General features: G+C 32.5%; 6 protein-coding genes across 9 annotated transcripts; 2 read left to right on the top strand and 4 right to left on the bottom strand.

Annotated features, from left to right (window-relative positions):
- Positions 1-21: 21 nt before the first annotated feature.
- On the bottom strand, positions 22-13,718 carry LOC146536455 (uncharacterized). The gene is made up of 14 exons (XM_085189999.1): positions 13,494-13,718; positions 12,401-12,584; positions 11,958-12,059; positions 11,517-11,602; positions 10,745-10,934; positions 10,435-10,569; positions 9,682-9,770; positions 4,186-4,301; positions 3,409-3,619; positions 2,957-3,095; positions 2,655-2,788; positions 2,203-2,344; positions 1,787-2,001; positions 22-888 (listed from the first exon to the last, which is right to left on the bottom strand). Exons 1-14 carry the CDS (start codon positions 13,544-13,546, stop codon positions 744-746), a joined length of 1,941 nt encoding a protein of 646 aa, XP_085046125.1. The 5' UTR covers positions 13,547-13,718; the 3' UTR covers positions 22-743.
- A 508-nt stretch (positions 13,719-14,226) lies between these two features.
- On the bottom strand, positions 14,227-15,258 carry LOC146536454 (uncharacterized). The gene is made up of 4 exons (XM_085190538.1): positions 15,212-15,258; positions 14,768-15,011; positions 14,476-14,641; positions 14,227-14,375 (listed from the first exon to the last, which is right to left on the bottom strand). Exons 1-4 carry the CDS (start codon positions 15,256-15,258, stop codon positions 14,227-14,229), a joined length of 606 nt encoding a protein of 201 aa, XP_085046664.1.
- A 189-nt stretch (positions 15,259-15,447) lies between these two features.
- Positions 15,448-16,787, top strand: Trs20 (trafficking protein particle complex subunit 2). The gene is made up of 3 exons (XM_085190250.1): positions 15,448-15,709; positions 15,852-16,001; positions 16,524-16,787. The coding sequence occupies exons 1-3, from the start codon at positions 15,620-15,622 to the stop codon at positions 16,701-16,703; spliced, it is 420 nt and encodes a 139-aa protein (XP_085046376.1). The 5' UTR covers positions 15,448-15,619; the 3' UTR covers positions 16,704-16,787.
- Positions 16,781-18,911, bottom strand: LOC146536452 (uncharacterized). The gene is made up of 4 exons (XM_085190249.1): positions 18,697-18,911; positions 18,321-18,566; positions 18,001-18,141; positions 16,781-17,228 (listed from the first exon to the last, which is right to left on the bottom strand). Exons 1-4 carry the CDS (start codon positions 18,782-18,784, stop codon positions 17,170-17,172), a joined length of 534 nt encoding a protein of 177 aa, XP_085046375.1. The 5' UTR covers positions 18,785-18,911; the 3' UTR covers positions 16,781-17,169.
- A 210-nt stretch (positions 18,912-19,121) lies between these two features.
- Positions 19,122-24,895, top strand: Polr3D (RNA polymerase III subunit C53). 4 transcript variants are annotated; one of them, XM_085190245.1, is made up of 9 exons: positions 19,122-19,472; positions 19,558-19,688; positions 19,887-19,993; positions 20,374-20,506; positions 21,305-21,379; positions 22,697-22,791; positions 23,454-23,519; positions 24,046-24,153; positions 24,597-24,895. In XM_085190245.1, the coding sequence occupies exons 1-9, from the start codon at positions 19,309-19,311 to the stop codon at positions 24,753-24,755; spliced, it is 1,038 nt and encodes a 345-aa protein (XP_085046371.1). In that variant the 5' UTR covers positions 19,122-19,308; the 3' UTR covers positions 24,756-24,895. The 4 variants fall into 4 exon arrangements, with proteins under 4 accessions (XP_085046371.1, XP_085046370.1, XP_085046373.1 ...); XM_085190244.1 differs by having other exon boundaries at positions 22,685-22,791; XM_085190247.1 differs by lacking the exon at positions 21,305-21,379.
- Positions 24,896-25,473: 578 nt separating this feature from the next.
- Positions 25,474-26,654, bottom strand: mRpS26 (mitochondrial ribosomal protein S26). Its single transcript, XM_085190248.1, has 2 exons — positions 26,072-26,654; positions 25,474-25,710 (listed from the first exon to the last, which is right to left on the bottom strand). The coding sequence occupies exons 1-2, from the start codon at positions 26,537-26,539 to the stop codon at positions 25,540-25,542; spliced, it is 639 nt and encodes a 212-aa protein (XP_085046374.1). The 5' UTR covers positions 26,540-26,654; the 3' UTR covers positions 25,474-25,539.
- Between the last annotated feature and the right edge of the window lie 56 nt (positions 26,655-26,710).

Here is a 26,710-nt window from a genome sequence, read left to right as displayed (position 1 = left end):
GGAAACTAAAAAGCAAACAAATTAAATATTTAAGAAATTTAATTAATTTGGCATTTAATATATTCAGTTTCATCATTCAAACCCTTTGCACTTCATTGTCGCCGTATTTGTTACATTAAAAAGCAAAGAGTGCAAAGGGTTAGTACATAACATTATAGCTTTATCTAAACCATCGAACAAAAAATCAACAGTAAATAATAAAATAGTTTAACAATATTGTATTAAAATAATCTTTATTCTTTCAATTGTTCCTAGCTTTTTACAAAACATATAAAAATATTAACTTTAGATATATGATATTCTACAAACAAAATATCAAACTTAATTTATTTTTTGCTTAGCAGGAAAAACACAGTGACCAGTCAGTCATTCGTGAAAAAAATATTATAGTAAGGAAAAATGAATACAGACAAAATTCTATTACTCACAGAGGAACAACAACCCACTGTAAACATGGGTTTGATACCCACCCAGAGGAATAAATTATTTTCATATCTTTTCACAGGCAGAGAGAACCTAGTGCTAAGACACTCCGTTCATCCCACTATCCGCCGAATTCTAGAGGCATTATGTGTTGGGAAACGGAATTAAGTTGTGCCTATATTTTTTAGAAACTCCTCCAAGGAGGTGTAGTGATGAGTTCCAGCACTTAAAATGAAGAATGGAGTGTCTAAATACTAAGTTGCTTCTGCTACATGCGTGCAAAGCGTGAACTTTATAAAACTACATTTAATTATTATTATTTATTGTCCCAAAGCTTTCTCCCACTCTGCTATACTCTTCGACATTAGGTGTGTGCGGCGTTCCCGCGCCTTCTCCAGAGTTTGATGGGCGCGCGTGCGTTGCTCTGCTACGTACGTACCTAACTCTTGCAGACGTGTGCGCCATCTGGAGATAAAATCAAAAGTTATAACAATCCCAATTCAATTATCTCAGTTGAGAAAGATGTGATTTTTTTTTTATTTTATATAAATTAAAAAGCTGAATTTTATTTGTTTGAATAAGCGAACCTTAGCCGAGTTGAGTTTCATTTATAGTGGGATTGAGAAGCATCCAAATAACTCAATCTCTTTTTTTCTCCTACGATCGATTTGATTATAATATTTTTCTTTTTTTTTTTGTTTATTATCTTGACAAGTGCACAGTGCGTCCAAGTCCATATATCCTAACTTAGATCGGCCACGACTCGTCTGACCCTACTTTACTCATTCTTCTTGCTTTGCTTGTCGGTTGTGGCAAGTCTACTCGCGGTCGACGTGCGAGCCTGTACCAAGCGTATATCACAATAGCTTCTATACTGACACAATAATATCTATGAACGCACTGATACTACAAAAGATTTAGCAAATTACTAGAGAAGAAAAAAACACTCTTATCTTGTGATTGCTCTAAGGCACTAGGCACTAAACCTAGATATTTCAGAATTTTATTAACGACAGCTTCATAATTTCACCCTTTCTTAATAAAAAGAGTTTTGACAGATCAAGGCTAGTCGTGGCACAGTTGTGGGATAGATCCCTACTCGAGGAGATTAAATATTTATTTAAATTTATATTTCCATTTTTCGCCCTGGTGTCCAGGCAAAGCGCAGCGTAGAGTTCACGCAATGCCTCCAGAATTCTGCGGAAAGTGGGGAACGGAGTGTCTTACCACTAGGGTAGGGTACCCTCTGCCTACCATGCTGTGTGCGGGACAGCGATACACGCAGTGTGTACGGGATACAACGTGAAGTTGCTTTTTTATGACAGATCGAGATATGTTAATTTTTTTCGTTGGCAACACTCACTCTTGGTCTTCCCGCTCCGCTTGACGTAGCTCAGATTGCGCGCGCGCGCGTTCAGCTGCGGACGCGTGCAGACGGGCGAGGCGCGCGCGGTGCTCGTCGAGGCGCGCGGCGGCCAGCGCCGCGGCCGACGCCTCCGCGCGCTTGTCGGCGTCCAACGCCACCGTCTCCGCGGAGATGGCCGCCTTGAGCTCCTGTATTTTGGCGCGTCTCTCCTCCTGTAAAGATTGTGGATGGATTAGTTAGATAATATGTATCAAATTCTAATTTAAAAACAACTCAAACTCAAACAACAAATACTTTTTATATTTACTTTTTTTAGCATGTTAATGTTGTTTTCTTAATATATTAAAATATAAATATTATAACCAAATGCTTTTCAACCAATTTATATAAAAAACCAATAATAAAAAAAATACCAAATCCGCGGCCCGTTTCCGAGCGCTTGCCGATTTTTCCTTCGCCAAGGCAGCTCGACGAGCCGTCAACGCGGCCAGTTGCTCTTTTAAGACATTCACTGCTTCACTGACTCGATCTGAACACTCTGGTTCCATTAACGAACTGAATAAAAAAATAACTAATATACAGTGTTTTTGTCATCACCACTTTAAACGAAACCACAGTTTTAACTACTCTAAAAAAAAAAGATTTTCCCAAAAATCTGAAAGTGATTTTTTCAAACAAATAAATTAATAAATTATCATTGTAAAATAAAAAGTTATTTGGTAAGAACGACGCACGCACACGCCTTATTCCGGAATCGAGTCCTAGGTATTGGCGATAAAGGTCAGGTTGTTTAACCCTTGCTAGTAATTTGGTTGTAGTAGGTAAGGTCACTATATGCTGCTCAAAAAACAAGAAAAATACATACTTTTCATCGACAGCCAACGCTGCAAAAGCTGGGAACTGTGACGACAAGTGTATCAACCCTTGTTTGTACTCCACACAACTGTCGAGCGTCTTTTTCTGCCACAGAGCCAACTCCGTCTCTTTGCTGAATACCATCTGATATAAGAAAAATATAAATTAGTGGAATAACCTTGTTATTTTTATTTAGTATAGAGAATTTAAGATAGAACTGAAGATTTAAGATAGATAGAGCCAGCAGGTGGAGTGTCTCAACACTATGTTTCCTCTGCCTACTCTGGTATAAACAAATAGAACCCCCACAACCTTGGCAATCTGTTCCGCCAACGCCGTTTTGGAGTCGTGAACCCTCCGCGCGTAGTCCACGTCGTCCAGCAGACGCGCGCGCTGCTCCTGCGAAATGGCCTGCTGCAGCAACGCGCCGTGCACGGCGTCCAACTCCGCGCTGTGGTCAGACGTACGGACACTTAATGCTACACTATACTATACTGTACGATAAGCACCGAATCCTAGCAACATTATCAAAAATAAAAAAGAACACTCGATTCGTTCTTATCTTCTTAATTAATTATGTGTTTTAACAACAAAAAATAACATGGCCCTCTCGTTTATCCGTTCACTTTTACACGCTTTCACAGACGTTCACATTTTCACATATAAAAAAAATTAAAATAAACAAAAATAATAAAAAGGTCAATTGCTTCGAAAAAACCAACGTCCAGGGTTGTCAAAAAGAAAAAACGAAACCAAAAACTAACGTGGCCCTCTCGATCTCAATGTCAACCGCCTTGATGGCCTCCAGGTTGTCCTTCACCTCGGCGTGGCACGCGGCCAATTGTGCGCGTGTATCGCGGCGCGCGGCCTTTTCTGCACGCAGCGCGGCCTCAAGTGCCTCGCACCGCTGCGTTCTGCGCGCCTCGTCCGCTGGGCCCGTCTCGTCCTCGCCGTCGACTAGCGCCTGCTTTTGTTCTGGAATAATATATGGCCTATAGTCATTATCACTTAAAGTAATAAAAAAAATCGGACTTGATATGTAGGACTCCATACCAAATTCTAGATTCAACAATAAGGTATTACAATTTAAAGTTGACAAACTTAAGTCTGCGGACATATGCACTCATATAGAACGCAATGAACTACAATTATAAGTTTGCAATGTTTTTTCTAAGAATTACTTATAATTCTTCATTTTTCGTAATTTTTTTTTCACGATTCTGAGTTCACGGGAAGTACCCTGTAGTTTTTGATTCCATTGCGAGTTCCGAAAATTTTCGGCATAAACGGCCGCATTTTATTTTTCGAGTTGGCTTAGATGTTTGATTTTTTTCACAGCTTCAAAGGACACTTGACCGAAGTATTTGGTACAAATTTACTTGATACCTCCACGTGTTCCTGAGGCAAAGTTTTGACAAACGGATGGACAACAAAGTGATCCTATAAGGGATCCGTTAATTCCTTACGAGGAACGGAACCCTAAAAATTTAATAACTTATACAATTTTTACCAATATTAATATAAAATATAGCATAACTCACCCTTAATAATCTGTTGTAATTCTGCGATTTTCTCGTCATCCTCGCCCAGAAAAGACTTGAGTTTCTGCAGGTACTCCTCCGTCAAATCCTCAAACTGGGAGACGGGGTCTTGGAACCTACAGTTACAAATTAATTTTATCGATATCTAAATATATTTCTCGATATTTTGATTTATCCAGTAAACGCGACAGGTTGGGGATTCCATCCCAACTCGAGGAAATAAAATATTTATTTAATTTTATATTTCCATTTTTTCGCTCTGGTATAGAGGCAAAGCGCAGCCACTCAACGCGCAATGCCTCCGGAATTCAGCGGAAGGTGGGAAACATAGTGTCTTAACACTTGATTCCCTCTGCCTTCGGCTGCTGCAGTGTGCGGGATACAACGAGAAGCTGATTTATTTTATTTATTTAGTAACTTATTTCAAACACCATTTATCTCCATCTAAGTGAATTTTATAAGAGACGGTAAAAACATGTTATTAACAAACTTTTATTTACTTCGGTCGTATGTACGTTTGTAAGCCAAACTTTGAACGCGATTTTGACAAACTTCGAAACGTCGCACAGTGGGACCAATACCAACAAAACTTACAGAAAATTCAAAAATTGAAAGTGATTTCAGGTAATATATTATTTATTTAGAATACTAACTAAGGTATAATTTGACAATTATTAAAGAAATGCTTTATAACGAACTCAGTTTGTTATAAAAATGAACTAAACGTAATTATGTAATGTCGATAAGTTATTTACTTGCTAGTAATTGACGTGCAGTTAAGAGCGATTAAATGAAAAAATCAAACAAGATTTTATAATTAAAGGTTTTTTTATGTAGTACATGACAAGTATATAAATATGTACATGTGTATATTGTTCATTAATTGTGCACTATAACGTTATTCCCATTTATTTGTTAAAATTTAGTCCTTTATTTACCAAAGGTTGCCTTTAAGAGATTACTTGAAGCAATAAGGCCGCCTTTGTATACATTTTATTAACATATATTGTTAATAATAACAATATACTGTATTATTAATACTTAAACTTTTAACTGTTATATGTATTTTTGTATTTCTTTTTTTCTGTGTGTAATAAAGTATATTATATTCTTCTTAATATATATGAGATATATTTATAACATAAGAACGCGAGATTCTCTGCGAGATATTTTTAAAGATAAATGTATTATTACAATTTCTTCACAATTTGTTTATTATAATATTCTGTTTGTCCGACAAAATATACATTGTCATAATAAAAATAGCGATAGACATACGATAGGAACGAGAAATAAAGATAAGCTTGTTACGACTAGTTTTCGCCTCCAAAAAGTTAATAAATCCTATAACTTATAAAGGAGGACAGGGAAGATTTATATATAGTTTATTATTTGTACATTCTTATGTAAATTAACATAAAGAAGATAAATGTGTATAAAGTCCTACCCGTTGAGACACTTTCGCGCATGCGCTGCTTTAATGGTAAGTACTACATGAAAATAATGTACTGGAGTATTGTTCCTCTTAATAAGATCTACAAAAAAGTCAGCGACAGCATACTCGTATCTTTTAAGAATAACGTGTAGTGATCATATTTCTGTCTAAAAATTGTAATTTCAATATATTTTTTATTGTGAGGGATATTTTTCCATAATGGTATTAATGCTTATCCTTTAAAGTACTTTATTAATTTTCTACGTTAAACGAAGATAAAATTAGCTTTTTACACTATTTCGAAATTGTGAATAGTTTTAGAGAAAAACGCATTTAATTGTTGACACATCACGCCGTTGACACCTCAGCTGTATCGAGTCCTGTTTTACTTATCCCTTACTCTCAGCATATAAATAGGTATATCAGTTACGTTGGCCATTAAATGTAGATCAAAACTGTCTTTTACTGTTTTTCATTTTAATAAGTACTTTAGAAGTTGTTACAATATCAAAAAATCCTTGCTGCGAAACGGCTCGCCACTCGCCATGCGTCCCTCTGCGCCCTGCGACGTTTTGCGTCCGCCCCGCCCGCCTACCTTACACGCATCGGTGGTTCAGTGGTAAAATGTTCGGCTGCCACGCGGCCGGCCCGAGTTCGATTCCCGGCCGATGCATTCTATTTAATTTTCCTTACAGGCAGCCACGTAGTGTTTGCTTTTCATCAGGAACAGAGTACCCTCTTCCCTACCCATTAACCGTCAGAGAACCAAGGCCCTGATGTAGTTCGGAGCTACTAGGGAGATGGCCGAGAGAATGCTACAATTCTGCGCCCAGCAAAGTAAATTTAGAAGTCATTGCACGTACATTGGAGTTATCCAATAATTATAATGTATTTCCACGCGACATAGTTGGTTACATCTTTCGTTTAAGTATTTTTGGGTAAGAGAATAGTAGGTAGTCTGTTGTTTATAATTTCTTTCGTTTAAGTTTACTGTTGTTTGTGTAATATTTGTGTTTATTTTAAAACAATTGAAAAATCCTTATCGGAACTACGAAAAAATGCGGGTTGCATTAGGGTTTAATTAATTTTCACATTATCTTAAGTGCTTTCCAAACATACATTATATTAATAATTTAGTAGTTAAAGCGGGCGAAGCCGCGAGAGGCTCGCTAGTACCTGTATATCATAAAATTCCGCAGTGTTTTCTAAGTTTGCCACTTCCAAAATATAAAGCATTTGTAAATTTAAATTCTAACAAGTAAAGCTTATTACACTGTACAAGAATATTTGGAGGATGAACATGTATGGAATTAATGTGTATTGAATATCAGGCAGGATAGGTGCCAGCTAATGTAATAGTAAAATATACCATTGAAAAGAGTAACTGTTGAGTTTCTTGCCAGCTCTTCTCAGCAAACTGCCTTTCGAACCGGTGGTAGCTTTTTGTTGACATGTACATTCGACAAAAAGCTACCACGGGTTCGGAAGGCGTTGACATGTACTTTTGATTAAGGGGTTAGGCCACTGTAAATTTTTTGAAAAATCGTTTTTTTTTATTGGCTTAAAAAATTGTTTAAACCCTCTAGAATCAGGAAAAAAAGGTCCCGTGCGAAAAAATTTTTTTTCCTTAGGAAATAGAGGTCGCCGCCAAGGCCGTCAAGACTTACTCCGAAACGACTACCTGCGGCAAACATAATGGGGAAAACCATTAGCCCAGCACCATAGCCCCCTCCCCCCTATTGTGCGGTTAGAAAATTCGGCGGCAGGTAACAGGTCAAACAGTTCCTCAGAACACACTGATTGTTCATAAGCGACGATTTTTGCGTGTTTTCCGTGGTTTTTTTACGATTTCACTGTAAAATTTACGAACGCGTTAGTTGAAATAAGTGCTCGAGTGTATCTTGGAAAAAAAGGTACGAAAACCTCGTATCCAACGCGACGTCGGTCAGGCAAGATGAAACGACCCATGAATCAATAAGAATGTGAGAGCGATGAGCAGGGCGTCAGCGCTTCGGCGAAAAAACTGAAGGACTCCAACGAGGAATTCGATGTTAATAGTCAATTCGGCTATAAAATCATCAATTTCTGCGCCGTTTTTTCCGTTATTGCCCAGCACGTGAATCGCAAAACGTGCGGATCTGACATTGAGTTTCGAGAAAGAAGTCCTCGTGATTTAGGCTTCAAAATTGTGATCGCTTGCTCAAAATGTCCTGATGTGGATATTCAATGGCGGCCTTACCAACGTCTTGCAAATATTCAAGATGTTGGAGGTGGAAATTGGTGTACAGTTATATAATTTTTGCATCGAAGCCGACGGCAAACGCATTACGCACGCGGAGATATCTCTGAGCGACGCGGCCAAAAGTGCGTGCGCGCTCCAAAAATCTACCAGGAAAGAAGAAGACGAAAATTTGGCCATCAATGGACAAATGTATGGTGCTGGGATTGGAGACTAACGGTAAAAAACTTTTTTACCCTACTTTTTTCAATAGAAAACTATTCGTAAAACTTTCAACGCGTTTTTCTCGAAACACGGTTTTTCGAAATGGCACGCAGCACCACTCGAACAATTTTCATTTTTTTTACTTGAAATTTTGACCAGATGTGAACATTAACATTCTCTAGTGAATGTCGATCGGGATTTTCAATAACTTTATTTATTGATTTTTTATTAACAAAAAACTAGCCGTTTTTTTCGTCAAAAATCAATTTTTTTTTTCAAACGCACGCCAAATCCACAAAAATTGATATTTTTTAAAACCCGATCGACATTCACTAGCTATAACCCTCTTTTTTTGTTCTAGATTCAAAAGTGCACCAGCAGTGCTGCGTGCCGCGGAGCCCTGCAAGCAAAACATGCCCCGGGAAGATAGCTGTGGAACCGCCATTTTGTTTTTTTTTTTCGCTGTAAAAAAATTTCATAATAAAGTTTAATGTATGCCCGATAACACCCTTAAAAGTTTTTTTCAATTACCTCCAATTTTGGAAGCAAAAAATTCGTGAAAAAACCTTTTTTTTTGGACCGTTACAGTGGCCTAACCCATTAAAGGATATTTTGAATCTGAATTTCAGAAAGTGTAACTGGTTTTGATGGTACAAATGAGGGTCTTATACACCATACCCCACTGAGCGTTGGATTAATTTGATTTTCTGCATCGTTAAAAACTGATGACAATGCAATAGAATGAAAAAAATATTTAAAAATGTTCTTTTGCCCCACCAAGTTTTATCTAGAACAAAGCTTAGAATAGGGAAAAAAAAAATAATTAAGACAAGAGATACAACTACAAATCCCACTATTTTAGAATCATATTATATGAATATTTTTCTTACTGTTTCTTATCTTACATAAAGAGTTAACTCTATAACTAGAAAATAACATTTACAAATATCATTATACTAGCGGACGCACGCAGCTTTGCTTGCGTATTTAAGGGTGAATTCTAATAACCCATGAAACATGTGTTCAATGAAATATTTTTAAAGAGTCTAAATTTCAAATTTTATTAAAATCGGTGGCGATTTAAGAATTTTCCCATACAAACTTTCAACCCCTTATTTACACCCTTAGGGGGTGAATTCTAGAAAACCATGAAACATGTGTTTAATTATATACGTTTAAGAGTCTAGATTTCAAATTTTATAAAAATTGGTGACAATTTAAAAAAAACCTATACAAACTTTCAACCCCTTATTTGCACCCTTAGGGGGAGAATACTAGAAAACGATGAAATACGTGTTCAATTAAATACTTTTAAAAATCTACATTTCAAATTTTATAAAAATCGGTGCCGATTTAATTTTTTTTCCATACAAACTTTGAACCCCTATTTCACCCCTTTAGGGTTAAAATTTTTCAAAATCCCTTCTTAGTGGATGTCCAGATTACGAAAGTAAACTTTTGTCCAAATTTAACGTTTCTACGCACAGCGGTTACGGCTGTGCGTGCGTCTTACCTCAGTCAGTGAGGACAAGTCCTTTTATATATATAGATTATTATATATTTTTATATTTATGTAATTTGAATGTTAATTGAATTTGAATTTGAATCCAAAGCTTACCGAATCCAACACTTGTGAAGATATTCTCTTCGTAGACAGGCCAAATCATCTTTAGCAATGTACAGCCACTCATCTGATACTGGAGTGTTCTGTAACATAATTAAATAACTTTTCAGCTTCCACTAAAGCCAATTGTTGAAGCACTTTTAATTTTAAGTGTGATAAGTGTAGTTAAGCAACGGCAGCTGTTTAGTTTATTGCTATTTTTTTAATCGGACATCTTGTTATTTGCGTATGTGTCATCTGTGAACAGACGGTAATTTAAATATCGTTAGACTGCGTGATGATCACTAAGTTTTGATTTTCATTAAAATCCCAAATTAAAAACTCTCCTATACGCCATTTAAGAATGGCTATCTATACATATTAATATATATTGATCCTATGTCCATTAAAAAAAGAGGTCATTTTAAAATGTCGTCCGACTTAATTAGTAGAGTCACTTTAGTAACGAGGCAACGTGACTTTAGCCACTCACTCAGAATTCGGCGGAAGAGGGGAGCGGAGAGTCTTAACACTACGTTCTCAGATTTCCTCTACCTGCGTGAAGCTATATAAAAAAATCATATCCCCGCTCTGGTATGCAAAGCGTAGAATTAAGTTCCGCTGCTCAACACGCGTTTATCTTTAAACTCGATCGTTAAACTTTGTCTCCAAAGTTTAACGATCAGTGTGGATCGAAGTATTTTAATAATATATTCCCTCCACTTCATGGAGGATACAGCAAGAAAATAAAAAAAACACTAAACTTACAATATCATTGGCAAGGTCTAAAAGATATGAAATGAGGGCCAGCGCGTGAGGGAACGCATGGAGAGTGTTCACCGTACGCAACCAGGACTTGGACAATGTTCCGGGGTACAACAGCCTTTTACATAAGTGGGGTAGCTGGAAAGAGAAAAAAATCTTTATTAATTTTGTTTTATTTCATATGTCTAAACTAAAGTTACTAATATATGTTGTTGCGTAGATCATTTCTACACATCATCACAATTCCTGTTAGTCGTCTACATTTCTTGAAATTTATTATTTACAGAAATAATAAAAAAAAATAATAAATTACCTTTGTTACGTAATTATCATTGTTCAGTTTGATGTCCTTCATGATGGCTCCCAGCAGATCACCTACGATGTTAAGAAACTGCGTTATAGTGAGAGGCCGTACTAGGGCTTTGCCCCCTTCCCCCCTCGCGGATAGGGCTTCGACTACACGAGCACACGTTAAGCGTTGCCACGCTACGTTTGATATTGCCCTGAAAAATATTTATTTGTATAGATTATAAAGTTGTAGTTGTAAAGTGTAAATGTTACACAGTACTCCCTTTTACCTCAGAAATAAGTCATTTCACAAGATATCCCAAGAGTCTAAAGATTCTATGAATATTGAACAAGCAAGTACAATCAAAAATGCAAAATATTATTTTTCATTCAAGCGCATAATTTCGAATCTAAAGCGAATCTATTTTAATTAAATTCTTAGATGAATAAATTAAACTCTTTTAAAAACACCCTTTGAAGCTCCTGAAACTAGACTGCAATATTATACAAAATTGTTTAAATAATCATAAGAAAAGAAACAGAACCACAATTGTTTTTATTTTCTGTTTCACGCCATATGCCGCATATAGCAGGGTAGGCAGAAAAAAACCCCAAAGGAACCTAATTGAACCATATTCTTGAGATCTCACTAAGGAAATGAAATATTTTTATTTCCTAGCTCTGACACAAAAACTGACAAGACAACCGAATGTTGACTAATGCAGAGTGAAAATATTTTTTCCTAGCTGGAAATCAAACCAACAACCATGATGTTTACAGTCAGTTGCTTAGCCTACCTTTGGTCCTTAACAGTGACAAATGCAAATGCTCTTTCGAGGGAACTTATCCAGTTCCTGCTACTGCGGTCTCCGGATGGTGTTCTCTGAAAGTGTACAAAAAATATTTTTCTAAATACATCACTTATACTGTCATTGTTGAAAACAAAATTTGTTTTAAACAATAATAAATAATAAAAAAATAGGTATAATTCAGATATTTAATGGAGCGGTGGCTGTCCCACTATCCACATCTAACTGTAAACATGATACTGGGGTAAATGGTTATTTAAAAAAATATATATTTTTCAGTTTTTATAAATATAGCATATCACTGACTTTGTACAGTAAACACACATCTTGAAAATTAGGAGAAAAGTAAAGAAACAGAGTGTATACACTAAATTAAAAAAAAATATCATTAAGTATCATAATATATGAAAGTATAACAAGAGCACATACCACTGGCGTTATGGTGGGCCTTGAATAATGCTTTGAATGTAATGGGGTCAGAGCCTGACTGTATCTAGCGTCAATATTTTGTGACCGTTGCAATGTGGATTTCTGAAAAAATATATTTTCATCTAGTAAATATTAGAAAAAGCTTTATTAAAATAATTCAGGAAATATATACCTTAAAAAGTATATGATATTACTTAATAGCTTCAATAAATAAAAATACATGTTTGTAGTTTAATTTTTGAGTTGCAATCCAGCTGATCCCTTGACCTTCATTTATATTTGCTTTAAATTTGTAGGTGTCTATTTCTACCATTAGTTTAGGCATCTTCAAAATGTCATAATATAACATTCTCCTTTATTAATCTTTCATACAACATTCTCTTTTTTAATCACCAGGTATTAGATGTTTAAATATCTTAACTATAAAATCAAAGTGTACATACCCCATGTGCAGGCAATTTAGTAGCAGAAGCCTCTCTGCTCAATCGTGCACCAAATGTACCTCGGGCTGGTTCAGCACTCCTGGAACGATGACCAGTAGTAGTAGGGCGACGAGCTTCTGTTGACAGGCGGTCAGTTGAGCCTGGACGACATGGTTTTGGGAGTAAAGATGGTTTCCCTTCTAATCTGAAGTATAGAATGGGATAGTATTTGTGGTTAAAGAGTTTATTTATTTCTCTAAACAAATTATATTTCACTTAAAGAGAATACAGTTATCTTAAATAGATAAATATTAATAAATGTGAACATTGGAATCAAGAAAAACATAGTAAATAACAAAAAGAAAACAATATGAGAAGTTTAATACAAATTATACACAGGGAAAAAAGAAGAAAATTCTATATATCTTCTATAATAAAACAGTATGCACATATGTAAGTGAAAAGTTGGTATCTTGAAATAATTTAATAATATTTATTGGCTTTGATTATAATCCCTTTGATAAAGTCCAGGTGGTGGTCCAGGTGGTCCAGAATCCTTTATTTAGTTTTAAAACTATAAAATTTTTTAGATGTTTTTATACCTTGGGGTATTTTATTGTAAATTTGTGCTTCTGCATAAGTAGTAATTTTTTAATTGTATAAATTTTTTCGAATAAGAATACATGTGTTATATTGATATAGCTGACGAATATTTAAAAATTTAATTTCATTATATACTTTGTGTAGATGTGAATGTAATGTAATGAATTGTTTTAATATTTTATTTTATTAAATTTGGTTTATTTGACTAGAATACTGTAAGAAAAACTCAAAACCACAATGATTGGGGTATAAGAAATTAAAGCCTTACGTTTTACGTAGGGTCTGACTGTGAATGAACTTTGCGATTGGCATACAATGGTTGTGGGTTTATTGTTAGGGAATTAATTATTTTCATTTCATTTTAAAATGAGGTATAATGCATAGGAAAATTATTTAAAGATTCCATAATAATAATTCATTCAATTAAAATCTTATTAAGCAAATAAATTAAGAGAGACCAAAACTTCTTAAGTAGTCATATACAATCAATAGGAGGGAAAAGACAGCTTACCGTGATTTATTTTTTACAGATGATTGTCCAGATGTGAATCTATGTGGAAGCATGTTTATAGTCTAACGCACAATATATTTTATTTACTTAAAATTTTAAAATGTTTCGTTTGTTTTGTAAATAAAAGTTAACCCCGCAATAAGGTCTCAACCGTTTTTGTTGCATTAAAATTTAAATTTTATTTTGACATCTGTCTTGAACTGTATTGCCTTTGCCTATTTGGAGGGTTGGCACTACTGTTTAAGCTAAGTTTTAACTAATGTCAACGGCTACCAAATTACTTTAATAAATAAATTATAACAATAATTCGTTGCATTTCTTCGGGTGGAGATATGAAGAAATGGAATATTCAATATTTTCGTAGTTCGTCCTGGTAACGAGGCTAAGTGTAGCGCTGAATTCATGTATATTAATGGGAACGAACTTAACTGTAAGTCGCCCCCAGGTTCCTTCTGCATACCTGCTAGCTATGTGCAATGTGAAGCTAAAAAATGTAGTAGAAAAATAAAAGAATCGAAATTAAGTGATTGTTCTTTTCAAAAGTAAATAAATATTTTTGAAAAAAAAAATTAAATCAAAAGTACCTACTAAAGTAGTAAAGTAAGTAAAAAACTACTTGTAACCAAGTAACTATTTGCTTGTTAATTATTTTTAAATTTGTGAAAAGTGGGGTCAAATCAGAAATATATAGTGACTTTCATTTAAAACTTAGTTAAATAATGAATAAAAATTTTCACTCAAAATTATTTATTTTCAAGTATTTGCTCATTATTTTTTCAGTTTCAATTACAATTTGTGGGAAAATAGGGTCGAGTAAGCATAATTTTACAAAATTTCTATATTCTTCTGGTAAAATAATTTCATTTAATTTCCGTTCTTCCACTGAAAAATATAGATTTTTTATTGGTTTACGTGCTTTTAATAAGTTATATAAAAATGATTAAGAACATTTTACAAAGTTACTGCTATAAGCAGAATATACCTTTATCTTGAAATGCTTCTTTTAAAAAATCATTTATGTTTATATATTTAGGTTTAGTTTTATGTTTTGATACAACAGAATTGTAATTCACCACAGGAAAACAAGAGCGAAGCTGCCTTATATATTTTCGTATATTAGTGTATATTTTGAATTTAATTTTTCGAATCTATAAAATACATTTAAAGGCGTCTTTAGTATAATTAATAATTATAATGAGCTAATCCTTAGTAGCTATTATTAATATAAAATCTAGTATTTAATTAAAGATGTATCATTTTTTAATTTAACATACCTCTAGGCCAGCGACATTGATAACCAATAATAGTATATCATGTTTTAGAATCCCTTTAATTTTACCAACGAAATTTATTGATTCTAAAATTTTATCATCAGCAGTTATTATTAATAAATCATAATATACTCTAAGCAAAACATTTGTTGAGTTAAAATCGTATTTGACCCAACTATCGCAACGCCATATTCTTAAATTTGCTATAGGTGCTGTAATTATATCTGAAATGAGTATGAAAGCTATACTTAGATTTCTTTTAAAACATTTTAAAAGAAATCTTTGATATTAAGGAACTATACTCTTCATTTTGTTCTTCATTTCCAATACAAATATTCAATTTATTCAAAAATTATATATATAACGGTAAACTATTTAGCACTAGCGACGAATTTTTATATTAATTGTAAAAGCGCGGTAAAATATATGTGACATTTTTTAGCCCACCAAAGGTGTGTTGAGGTCAATACTAATAATAAATATATGCTATACATTATGCAGAAGAAATAAATTTAATTAACAAACTATATCAACTAACTATTATACTACTAAATTTAACTAATAACTATTTTATATAATTATTTAACTTTGTTTTAACTTTAGCCGAAATTATTTAGTTTCTGAACTGAAATAAATACCTTAAAACAGAAATGTCAGATGTTGTAAAACACTTGACACAAGGAACATATACTAGACTTGACAGATTAACTATGAAGTTTTCCTATAATATTTTTCATTTTACAAGTGAGAATAGCAATAAATAGTTTATTGCTTAATATCTATCATATGAAGAATATAAAAACTACCCTAATTAGAATTACTAATTTATCTTAATATTAATTTAATGTAATAAATATGGCAGGTACATATTATTTTGTAATAGTGGGTCACTCTGATAATCCTATATTTGAAATGGATTTTATACCTGTTACCAAAGAAGTGAAGGTAGGTTTTATACGTCCAAAAATATAAAGTACTGTACTAGTAATTATTTAAACAATGTCTATCCACTCTGCATAACTCTCAAATATATATTTTTCAATAATGACATTTGTAACACTGTATAAAATGATATATATTTTTTAAGAAAGAAGACAACAGACACTTGAACCAATTTATAGCGCATGCTGCGCTGGATTTAGTTGATGAGCACATGTGGAAAGTAACTAATACATATCTGAAATCTGTGGATAAGTTCAATCAATGGTTTGTTTCAGCATTTGTCACTGCAAGTCAGGTATAAATGAACATATAATATAATTTAAAAATTATCTGTACTATATATTTAATATTATGGGAAACAAAAAAACATAGGACTCAATCCACTTTTGGAATCAGTCCAAGCACTTTGTAAGTTGTACATTCTTGTTGAGATATGTCAAAAATCTTATGCTTTAGAGCATGACTTTAGCACAAACATAGAGACTTGAGAATTAACATGAAAAAGTTGAGAAACAAAACATTGAGAATTATTATGAAAAAGTTTTATGTAATATTTAGTTAAAATATAAAAAATATATTTGTTTGATGGATTTTTATAAACATCTCCCTACAGAGATGCTAAAAACATAAATAAGTTGTAATATACTTAATACAATATTGATGTAACATGATAAGAATGTATGGCTGCTGAATGTATGGTTTGCACATTCTGGGACAAAGGCAAACTAAGGGATTATTTCATGGTAAAATTTTTATGGTTTTATAAATACTTTTTGGCGTTATAGTATTAATTTAATTTTAAACCTTTTTTTTGTAGATGAGATTTGTTATGGTACATGATGCACGGAATGAGGATGGTATAAAAAATTTCTTTACCGATGTTTACGAAGCATACATAAAGCTTTTGTTAAACCCTTTCTATAAAGAAGATACTATAATCACATACCCAGCTTTTGAGAAGAAAGTACAATTGCTCGGCAAAAAGTATTTAACATAAGTATAAATAAAGATTCAGGTCCTAATTTTGTTATTTAATATTAATACTAAGTATATATTTAAAAATAAAAAAAAACATATGAAAGAATGTTTTATTTAACAAAATAGTAATTAATGACATTGTTAAATCACTTGCTTTGTTAACAACAAAAAGTACGTCAAATTACCCACATGTCAATATTTTACATAATTGGTTTCAATTACCAGTGATAATAAATAAAATCGAAATATTTATTATTATACAAACTTTATAAAATTCACAATAGACATAAATTGTGGGTTATATTTTTGAACAAGTGAGTTATAATTTTGAATGTTTAAACTAACTAAACTATACTACACACAAACTAAGCTATATTACACACAAACTAAACTGCATATTTAACACAAACTAAACTATATATTTTTATATTATGTAATTTAGTTTGTTGGTGTATTAATTTATTCCAAAATATGTGTTGTAATGTTCAATATAAATCTGGTAGTCCCAGATCAACTTCAGGAATACTTTCATTAGAGAAGTCATCTGAAATACAAATTATTTAATAACTTGAGATAAATCATAACATAAATATTGATTTAAAAAATAAAGTTAAACTTAAAGAATATAGAGGCCAGTCATGGTCTAGGGCCACACAAGTGTGCTAATGTGAACTCAACCTCTTAATGGTTTGAATTCCCACTCAAGGAAATATTTAATATTTTCATTTCCTCACTCTGATAACAAGCCAAAGTGAGGCATTTAGTTCCATCACTTAAAATGCAATGCCTCAAGAATGTGGTGGAAAGTGGAGAATGGAAGTGTCCTAATGTGAATGGAGTGTCTTAAGCATTAGGTTTCCAGGTTCCTTAAAATCAAACATTTAAGAGTTTTTATAAATAGTTAATAATACTACAGACAAGACAAGGACAGATAAGACAAGTGCTAGTAAGAGGCTGTCGGCACAGGGGCATAAACTTGCCACTGTAAAAGCAATGGTTGTGGGTTATTTTAAAGATAAGAAATAATAATTTAAATATTTTCATTTCCGTACAAAAGCAAAGCATGGCATTGAGTTCTGCGACTAAGCACCCAATGCCTCAAGAATTTGATGGAAAGTGAGTATTGGAAGTATTTTAATTGGAATGGAGTGTCTTATCACTAGGTTCTCAGTCTCATTGTGCCTAGTCTGCTGTGTGCAGGATTCATTTGAGAGTGTCACCCAACAACTCTGTCACAAAAACAACTATTCAAGCAGGAAAAGAGACTAGGATGACACAAATACAAAGCAAGTACTACAAACAAAAATATAGTCCACCTGTAAAGAATTCATCTTGATATGAACAATCAAATTCGAAGCTGTGATTTCTTAAAGCCGGTGGAGGTGTATTTGGTGGTGACATGTGTTTTGTCAACTCTGGCTTTGGCAACGTCAAATAGTCAAACAAATCTGTTTGATCTGTAAATATCAAATATGATAATTTATCTAACAAGAACAAAGAAATATCAAAAGTATATAATCATTATTAATTCCAATATATACTTGTTTATAGATAAATTTAAATTAATATCACTAGGAACATAAAGTTTAAATTATAAAAATATCTCCATAAACACAAAGAATAATGTTTAACATACCATATTTATATGAAGGTTTTGTAAATTCCAGTTCAGCAAAACTAAAACTTTTTTCATTTACACATTCATTGTCCGTATATATCAGGGAACCAACGTTAACAGCTCGAGGAGTGAATACTTGTCGCATAGGAGTGACTTGTAACGTTTTACCAGTGTTTGAAAGAAACGATTTTTTATTTTCGGCAATCTTCTTTAGGGGCTCATTCGGTTTGATTGGACCGGATGAGACTGTTTTTCCCATATTCTCTATAAATTAACAACAAAAACAATAATTATTGTTATTTTTTATAACAATTCCTCTTATATAATAAAAGCTTATATATTATTATTCAAAGTTACATGACCGCTTATTGATATATATTTTTCTTATTCTTACCAATATTACAAAACGGCTGCCTTGTTACATTTTTCACTGCTTGCCGCATCACATGGTCACCGAAAATATTATAAAGCGAGTCTGCCATTTCGTAAAAGTATTTTAACTAGCGCTGGTACAATATAAGTTTAATATCTCAATCAATCTCTCTGTTTTAATAGTCGTTACTTTTTGAATTGAAATCATAAGCTAGTAATTTGAAAGTTGAATGCAATTTTTCTTTGTCAACGTAAATTTTAATGTTACTATAAAAAAAAAGGTAAAAAAGTTAGTGCTTAAAAATATTAGACAACAAAGTGCTTTATAAAATATTTTTTATTAAAAAAAGGCTTTGTAAAAAATATTTTCTTGGTCCTAATTTTTAACTCCAACATCCATTAAATGATTATCTGTCAACATTCTCTATCTGTATAATAATCATTGGTTACTAAAGTCAAGTGTCAATATCACGATTTTTCCCTCAACAAGTCAACAAATAAACAAGTGTTTTCTTCAGCTTTTGTTGTTTAGTGCTTCTAATTCATTTAAAATCTTAAAAACATGATATAAGTTGATTTATATTTGACATCATCTATTTTAAAAAAGTTATTATACTATTCTATAGGTATAGAAATGTCTAATTCAGGAGATAAACCAAGTACAAATGGAGTTACAATAGATCCTCTACAAAGGCTGGCATCAATGAAACCTCCCCGAGATCTGTCGCTGGGTGGAGTAAAGCCTAATAAAAAAATGTTTACGCCAAATCTAAATGTGACTAGGAATAAAAATAAAGGGTAATGCTAGAATTTATAAATTTTATAAATTATTTCCCTATGCATAAGTACTTTATAATTAATAATTGTTTGATAAATATTGTAGCCCCTCTGCAGCAAATTCTCGTGATCAAAAAAAAGATGAAAAGAACAAAAGGGATCGAAAGTCAGACAAGAATAAACTTGCTAACAAGAATGGGCCTAAAGTAATTAAATCTGGTGGAGTGTTTTCTGAAGGTATTTTATTATATTCAATATACTTTTTATTATATATATAGATTTAATGTGTATGAGGCTTTCATGTCAGAGTCCTCAGCGTAATAAACTATTTTAATTACCCTTATGTTACAAGACAAAGTTCATTTTTTGGTTCTATCACTAAATATCAACAGTACAGTAAATTGTTTAACAATCTAAAAAAAAAACATTTTTCAGGTCTTGGCAGTGCTGAAAGGCATCATAGCAGAGTATCTTATGGTAGAGATAATGATGCAACCCCTGTTTTACAAAGACCAACTATTAAAGTTAAAGATATTGCAAAGGTATATCCCTCTAGTTATTTTAAATATTGTTGCTTATTGTTGCTTATTCTGCTCTCTATTGGCTACTGCATATTATTATTGATGGAACAGTTATGAGGGTTTGGTGTTCATTGTTTTTTTCTTTTTTTTAACTTCACACTGTAATCTGCTTATGGTAGGCAGAGGGAATGCAGAAACCCAGTCTGCATATACTCTGTTCCCCATTCGGACGCTTTGGTTCCCCATTTTCCGCTGAATTTTTAAGGAATCGTATATTGAGTGCCAGAACTCAACACCTCTCTTTCCTTGGTTACCAGAGTGGGAAAATGCAAATATTAAACATTCCTTTGAGTGGAAATCGAGCCCTCCGCCATGACTCACCTTAAAAAATATACTTACAGATAGATAATGAACTTGAAGAACAAAAACTTAAAAAGGCTTTTGGTGACGGCACATCATATGAGGATGAAAGCGAAGACTTCAAAAAGATGCTAGATGTCGAAGCACCTGTCAAATTACCAATGGATGATGGAGGTATGTCTGTTATAATAATAATAATTATACTTTATTGCACTAAAAACAAAGAAACAATAAAATAACATTTCACAATATTTACAAAAAACCAAAAAAGCAGCAATGGCAGACTTATCACTACAAAGTGATTTCTTACAGGCATCCAATTCAAAGTATTTATTTCATAAAAGATAACTGAATGGTGCAAAAAGTAATAATTATATTATGTTAAACAAATATGATATTACTAAATATAAATAAGTTATTTATCATTGTTTAACTATTAATAATATATGGAATTATAGAAAGATTATTGTAAGATATTATTTAATTATATTTATTTTTATTGTTATAGTATAGTGCATTTGGGTATAATTTTTTGGACAGTTTCTATGGCTTTTATAATTTTATGACAAGTTAAAATTACCAAATGGATATGTTACAATCTTAAAACATTTAAATAACAGAGATTCATAAATGTTGTCTTTTTTAGAAGTTGAAAGCAATCAACAGGGGACAGAATATTTAGTTAAACAACTAGGTCATACCTAGATTAGGTACAGAATGCTGACAATTTTGTTATGTAACAGTGATTATTAGAAATATCCAATATTGTTATAATTACCTGAATATATACATTAATATAATTTTGACTTTTATAATATTATACATACAATATTTTAAAGAAACCTTAACTCACTCTTCTCACACTGAGATTCAATATTAGTATTGGTTGTTTTTATGTAGTAAAAGTACGAATTTAGTATCAAATTGTAATTTTAAATGAGGTAAGATATAGTGTAGTTAATTGTTTTATAGGCTTTACTAATGTGAAGGCAGTGAAGATAAAACAGGAAGTGGTTGTCAAAACGGAGCCATCAGAGGACTGTGCCAGTAAGATCTTAAATATACAGACTTGTGATTGTGTTATAACAAATTAAAATAATATGTTTAAAAATTCAACTAGACAGCCAATTTACCGCCATTTTTAATTGTTTTGGTTAATTTCGTATTGGAGAATAATGTTTATAAAAAAAATTACATGAGAATTTATCTGCCATTATTATAAGTTTTTTTTGGACATCCATAAATTACCTCACACGTTATGGAGTCCCGATCGTAGGCCTATGAAGGGGTAGAAGAGACTGGTTGTCGTTGTTCTCCCCAAAATGATCTGGTGCTCACCCCAGAATTTTTAGTAACCAATAATTTAAAAAAAAACCTTTCAACACTAAGTTAAACTCAAGATAGCTGATAATGAAAATCATGTAACATAATTTATGCATGGCCCCATAGGCGATGACTTTGTAATAAAAAAATAATAATAATTGAAATTTAACTTTTATATATTAAATGCAGTATTTAAAAAGAATATATATTTTAATTTATTATACCATCATCGCACCAGTTCTGTATGAGATCGCATCAAACAAACGCACAGTACCTAGTCGTGTCTGACGCGTTACATGGTGCTAATATCAGCCGATATTTCTCTTTAGAACGTTTCGATCTTTTGTGGTCTTAATGTTCTATGTTGCTTTAGATTTTATTTTAGTTTATGGGAATTTTGTGTAAAGTTGATTTTTAAGGTTTTTGTTTTGAAAATAATTTATATTTACACTGGTAGTAATTATATGTATTTAGTTTTTTTTTAAATATATATAAAAATTTATAGAAATAATAATTTCATTGTTACATTTTTACAAGTTTGCATGCAGTATTTTTTTAATAACTTTAAGAATGCTGCCATACAATGACATAGGTTTTAAATTATTAATGCCGCCTTTACAGTTTATAAATTATATAACAACGTAACATAATTTATATTTGTATATCTTTTTATATTTTTCGTTATGGAAGAATCCAGATTGTACTTTTAATAAAACGGTAACTTTATGTTAATAAGGAAATTATTAACTTCTAGGTTTTCTATTCAACTTATATGTATCAGTGCATGTACTGGGTAATATCATTTGAACATGAAATTAGTCACTTAATTAAAATACAAAGTGGGTTGCCTGAGTTGAAGAATGGGTTTTCAATTCGCAAAAAAATATTATTTAAGAATTAATAAAAACTGCTTTAATTGGGATTAAATGCTAAAAGGGCTGCTTATTACATTTACTTATTATTATGTTTACTTTAATATATTTTAATCTCAGTTTTACTATATAGTAGTAAAATGAGTTAATATTTCAGTGCCATTTGCAGAAGAGCAAGCGCCACCAGATGTGAAGGAAGTGTTTGAAGATACAAATGTGGTTAATCTGTTGAAGAGTGATAAACCTACGCTTATACTATTGCAGGTTTGTTGTTGAGATTAAAAAAAAATCAAAACGTTGATTTTCTAAATATCACGGCTCTTTTTCGTCGCTTCATCGTCAAAAATATGCAGGTGGAAGCGTTTGCGCTCCTTTTACGGGAGCAGCATATAGGGAAATACATATATTTCAAACCTATACATAAAAGAAAAATATAAGATACGGTCAACGGCTTAGACGTAGATTTTTTTCATTTCATCATGTTAATCCATATGCGTATTACGTGTGACGCAGATACGACTAGATGTCAAGAACGTAAACACTTGCTACTACAATAAAAAATATTTAAAAAAGAAAAACCCCGACTGCAGAAATCTAGAAAGAAAATAAAAAAGCCCAATAGTTTATTAGGATTCAATGCAATAACTGCTCTTCTCCGCCAGCATATGGTTGGTACTGCCATTGCAAAGTAGGCTCACAAGTAGTTGTGCACATGTTAGTTGCAGTTCTATGATATTTAGATATAGCGTGTTGAGTGAGAGCTATGAAATGAAAATATTAAATGTAACCCCGAGTAGGAATCGAACTTACAACCTTCGCCAGTCATACGCTTGTGCCACTTAACCATGACGGCTTCATTAGTATAATTTATAATAGACTTTAGATATATTATGATTAATAGCTAAATTTGTATTTTTATTTCTCAGCTAGCGGACACCCTACCAGGTCGCGGCGGCGATCAACCGTCTACCTCTAATGAGGAAGAGAAACCTGTATGTATCTATATAACCTGTAGTTCTTTTTAACTTCACGCTGTGCATTTCGCACATGGCAGGGTATGCCTTGGGAACCTGAGAACCTATTGTTAAGACACTCGAATGTGAACTCTGTGAACTATGCTACGCTACGCCTGGCTAATAGAGAGATATATATGTAGTTATCGTTATAATTACTTTTCTTTCACGCTGTATTCCATATGGCAGGATAAGCCTGGCGAACATAATATCAAGACATTTCTTTTAAAATCGGTCCGAATTCGCGATCTATTGTGTGTAGAATGGCGGAATTTAACGCCGCACATTTTGATTTCAGAGCAAATTTACGCGTAATCAATAAAAATATCTCATTCCCCAAATGTGTATCGAATTGTCATTAAGTTTATAGTCTTTACCTATATATCGCTCAGCTGTTGAATGGCGTAACTTAACACAACGTTTTTTACCAGAGCGGGAAAAAGAAAATAGTTTCAATTTAATTATTTCTTTTACTTGTTTTAATTAGGAGCATTTACTTTTTTAGACAGACACTCGATGTCGATTAAAGGATTTGGAAGAAGGCAAAATAGGTAATCTAAGAGTACACAGATCGGGACGCGTCACTCTTGTACTGGGAGACACTGTGTTTGAGGTAAAATCCTACCTATCCTACTATAATAATATTAAAAATGCGAAAGTTTGTGAGTATGGATGTATGTTCCACTTTCGTGCAAAATTACTGAACGGATTTAGATGAAACTTTACAGTAATATAGCTTATACATCAGAATTACACAATTATATTCCTAAAATGTGCTTGAATTTGAATTTATATCCATATCTTTTAATTTATTAAGGGAAGAAAAAACAGATTCACTGTTTAATTGTGTAATTTTATTGTTCCTTCATATAGCAGGCAAGGTAGAAGGAACCTAGTGTTCCTTCATACTATACAATATCAAGGTGTTATTACCAGAGCGAGGAAATACTTTATTTACCTAAGTGGAAATTTCAACATTTTTATAGTTCCATATACAATATTTACTTACATATTAAAAAATAAAACACAAATTTTAAACTAAATATTTTCCAACAGGTATGCTCAGGTACCAAAGCCTCATTCCATCAAGAAGTGGTATCAGTGGGAACCAATGAAGAGTCGCGCTCTGCAAGCCTCGTATCCCTTGGAGCTCTGCAACACAAATTAAATGTCACTCCGCACTGGCAAGCCATGTTCAATGACATGTCTGTGTAGTGGCTCAGAGTCACTTACCTGGAGACACTATCATTTGGTCTATTGACTCAGTAGCACATCTGGGTGTAATGTATTATATAGTCTCAGGTTTGTGACCCTGGAGATTCTATTGTTGATGAATATACATTTATATATTGTTACTGGTTGTTTTACTCTTTTTATCATTTAATGTTTATTTAGTATAGAACATCTTTTTATTGCATTGCAGAGTAGGCAGAGATCTAGTGTCAAGTCAGTCTGTTCATGAATTCCTGCCCAAATTCAAAATATAATGTTAAGTACTTTACTGCAAATGGGGATTGAACCCACAACCATAGTCTTTTTATAGTCAATATAACTTCAAATACTAATAACTAAATGCTGTATTATATTACGAAAATATTAATTTCCTAAATAAATATGAGATTTGCAATAAGTGATAATTATAAAGTCTGGACAATATATTTTCATTTTTATTCTTATTTTTAGCTTTATGCTCATCCTACGATGAGACCAGAGGTTGTTCCCACACACACCAATTTTAGTGACAGAACTTCATGAGGAAATTAAAATAATTCATTCTCCTGAATGGGATTCAAAGTTACACAATCTTCAAATTTACTCAGGCTCCCAATTATTTTAAAATATTTCACTGAAAGAAAATTACCAGTAAGCTGATTAATAATATTATATTTTCTGTAATTATGACCTGCTTCAATTTACAAATAAAAGAAGAAAGTTTATAATATCTGTACTTTATTTAACATTTTCATTATATACTTAAATAATAATCTTTCACTAGTTTCTATTGAGCCTTAGCTTCCTTTGGGTCTTTCTCTCTAACAATGAGAGAATCTCTTCCTTGGAATAAATTTCCTTTTAGATCAATAGCAAAATTGTAGTCCACTGGGTTGGCGAGGGCATGGTCAATTGCTGCTTCAAGATTCTCAGTTGTAATAAATGTTGAACTTAACTCCTGAAAAAATGGCAAAAATGCATAATGACATGTATGACATATAAGAGGCCAGTCAGCATGACCACAAGGTGACTGTAAATGGAACAGGTATTTGTTTAAGCTAAATTTGTTGATTGTTACAAGTTTCTGCCTAAATATTATCAATTCTCAAGACAGAATGTTATACAGACTTATCACACACTAAGGAAATACAAATATTTGAACATAAAAATGAGATGATAGTAATGAAATTACCTTTCTTTTTAATTTATTACATTTTTCTAAAAGGTTCTTTTTTCTTTAGTGTGTGTGAATAATACTACAAAAATATCAGAAATAAATGTGAATACCCAAAATTGAAATTATGAATGTACAATATTACCTTTTGTTTCCGAATTTCCACTGAAGCTTTGCTTATTTTATCTCTCAACTCTTGGTCCTTTGCTTCCATTCGTTTCAATATATAATCTTCCATGGCTGCCAATTCTGTTTTCCTTCTTTCTTCCCTTTCTGCAGCAACTTGAATATTCCATTTCTCGTTAAGCTGTACACATTTCTCCCATTCTTCTGCCTCTAAGCGCTGTGACATCTCAGAACTAGCACTGGCGAGTGAAGATTTTTCTTTAATCATTTCTTCGTGATAAAAACGCCTTATCGCACGCATTTGTGTCTTGTAGTTGTTGTTTATCCGTAATAGCTCTAAACGTTCTTCTTCAGATATAACAGGTCTCTTAGGAATACGATATATTTTACTTTTAGCAACAGGAAACCATCTGGGCTTTCTATGTGCTTCGGCAATTTGTATAAGTAATGGACATGAACGTTTAAGTAAAATATTTTTAGGTATCATTTCAATTATTTATAAATTATGAATGTAAAATTAATTATTTTCCAACAATAACATAACCTGTAAAATACAGAATTAGAATAAAAAAAATCACGACAGCAAACGTCAGGTGACTTTAAATCACAGAACACATTTACTCATTTGCTTTAAATTTAGAATTACAGCATTTACACA

The sequence above is a fragment of the Heliconius melpomene genome, chromosome 9 (assembly GCF_056956725.1).
Source record: "Heliconius melpomene rosina isolate 202511_hmr_F chromosome 9, ASM5695672v1, whole genome shotgun sequence".
Taxonomy (NCBI): Eukaryota; Metazoa; Arthropoda; class Insecta; order Lepidoptera; family Nymphalidae; genus Heliconius; species Heliconius melpomene.
This window is presented reverse-complemented; position numbering and strand designations above follow the sequence as displayed.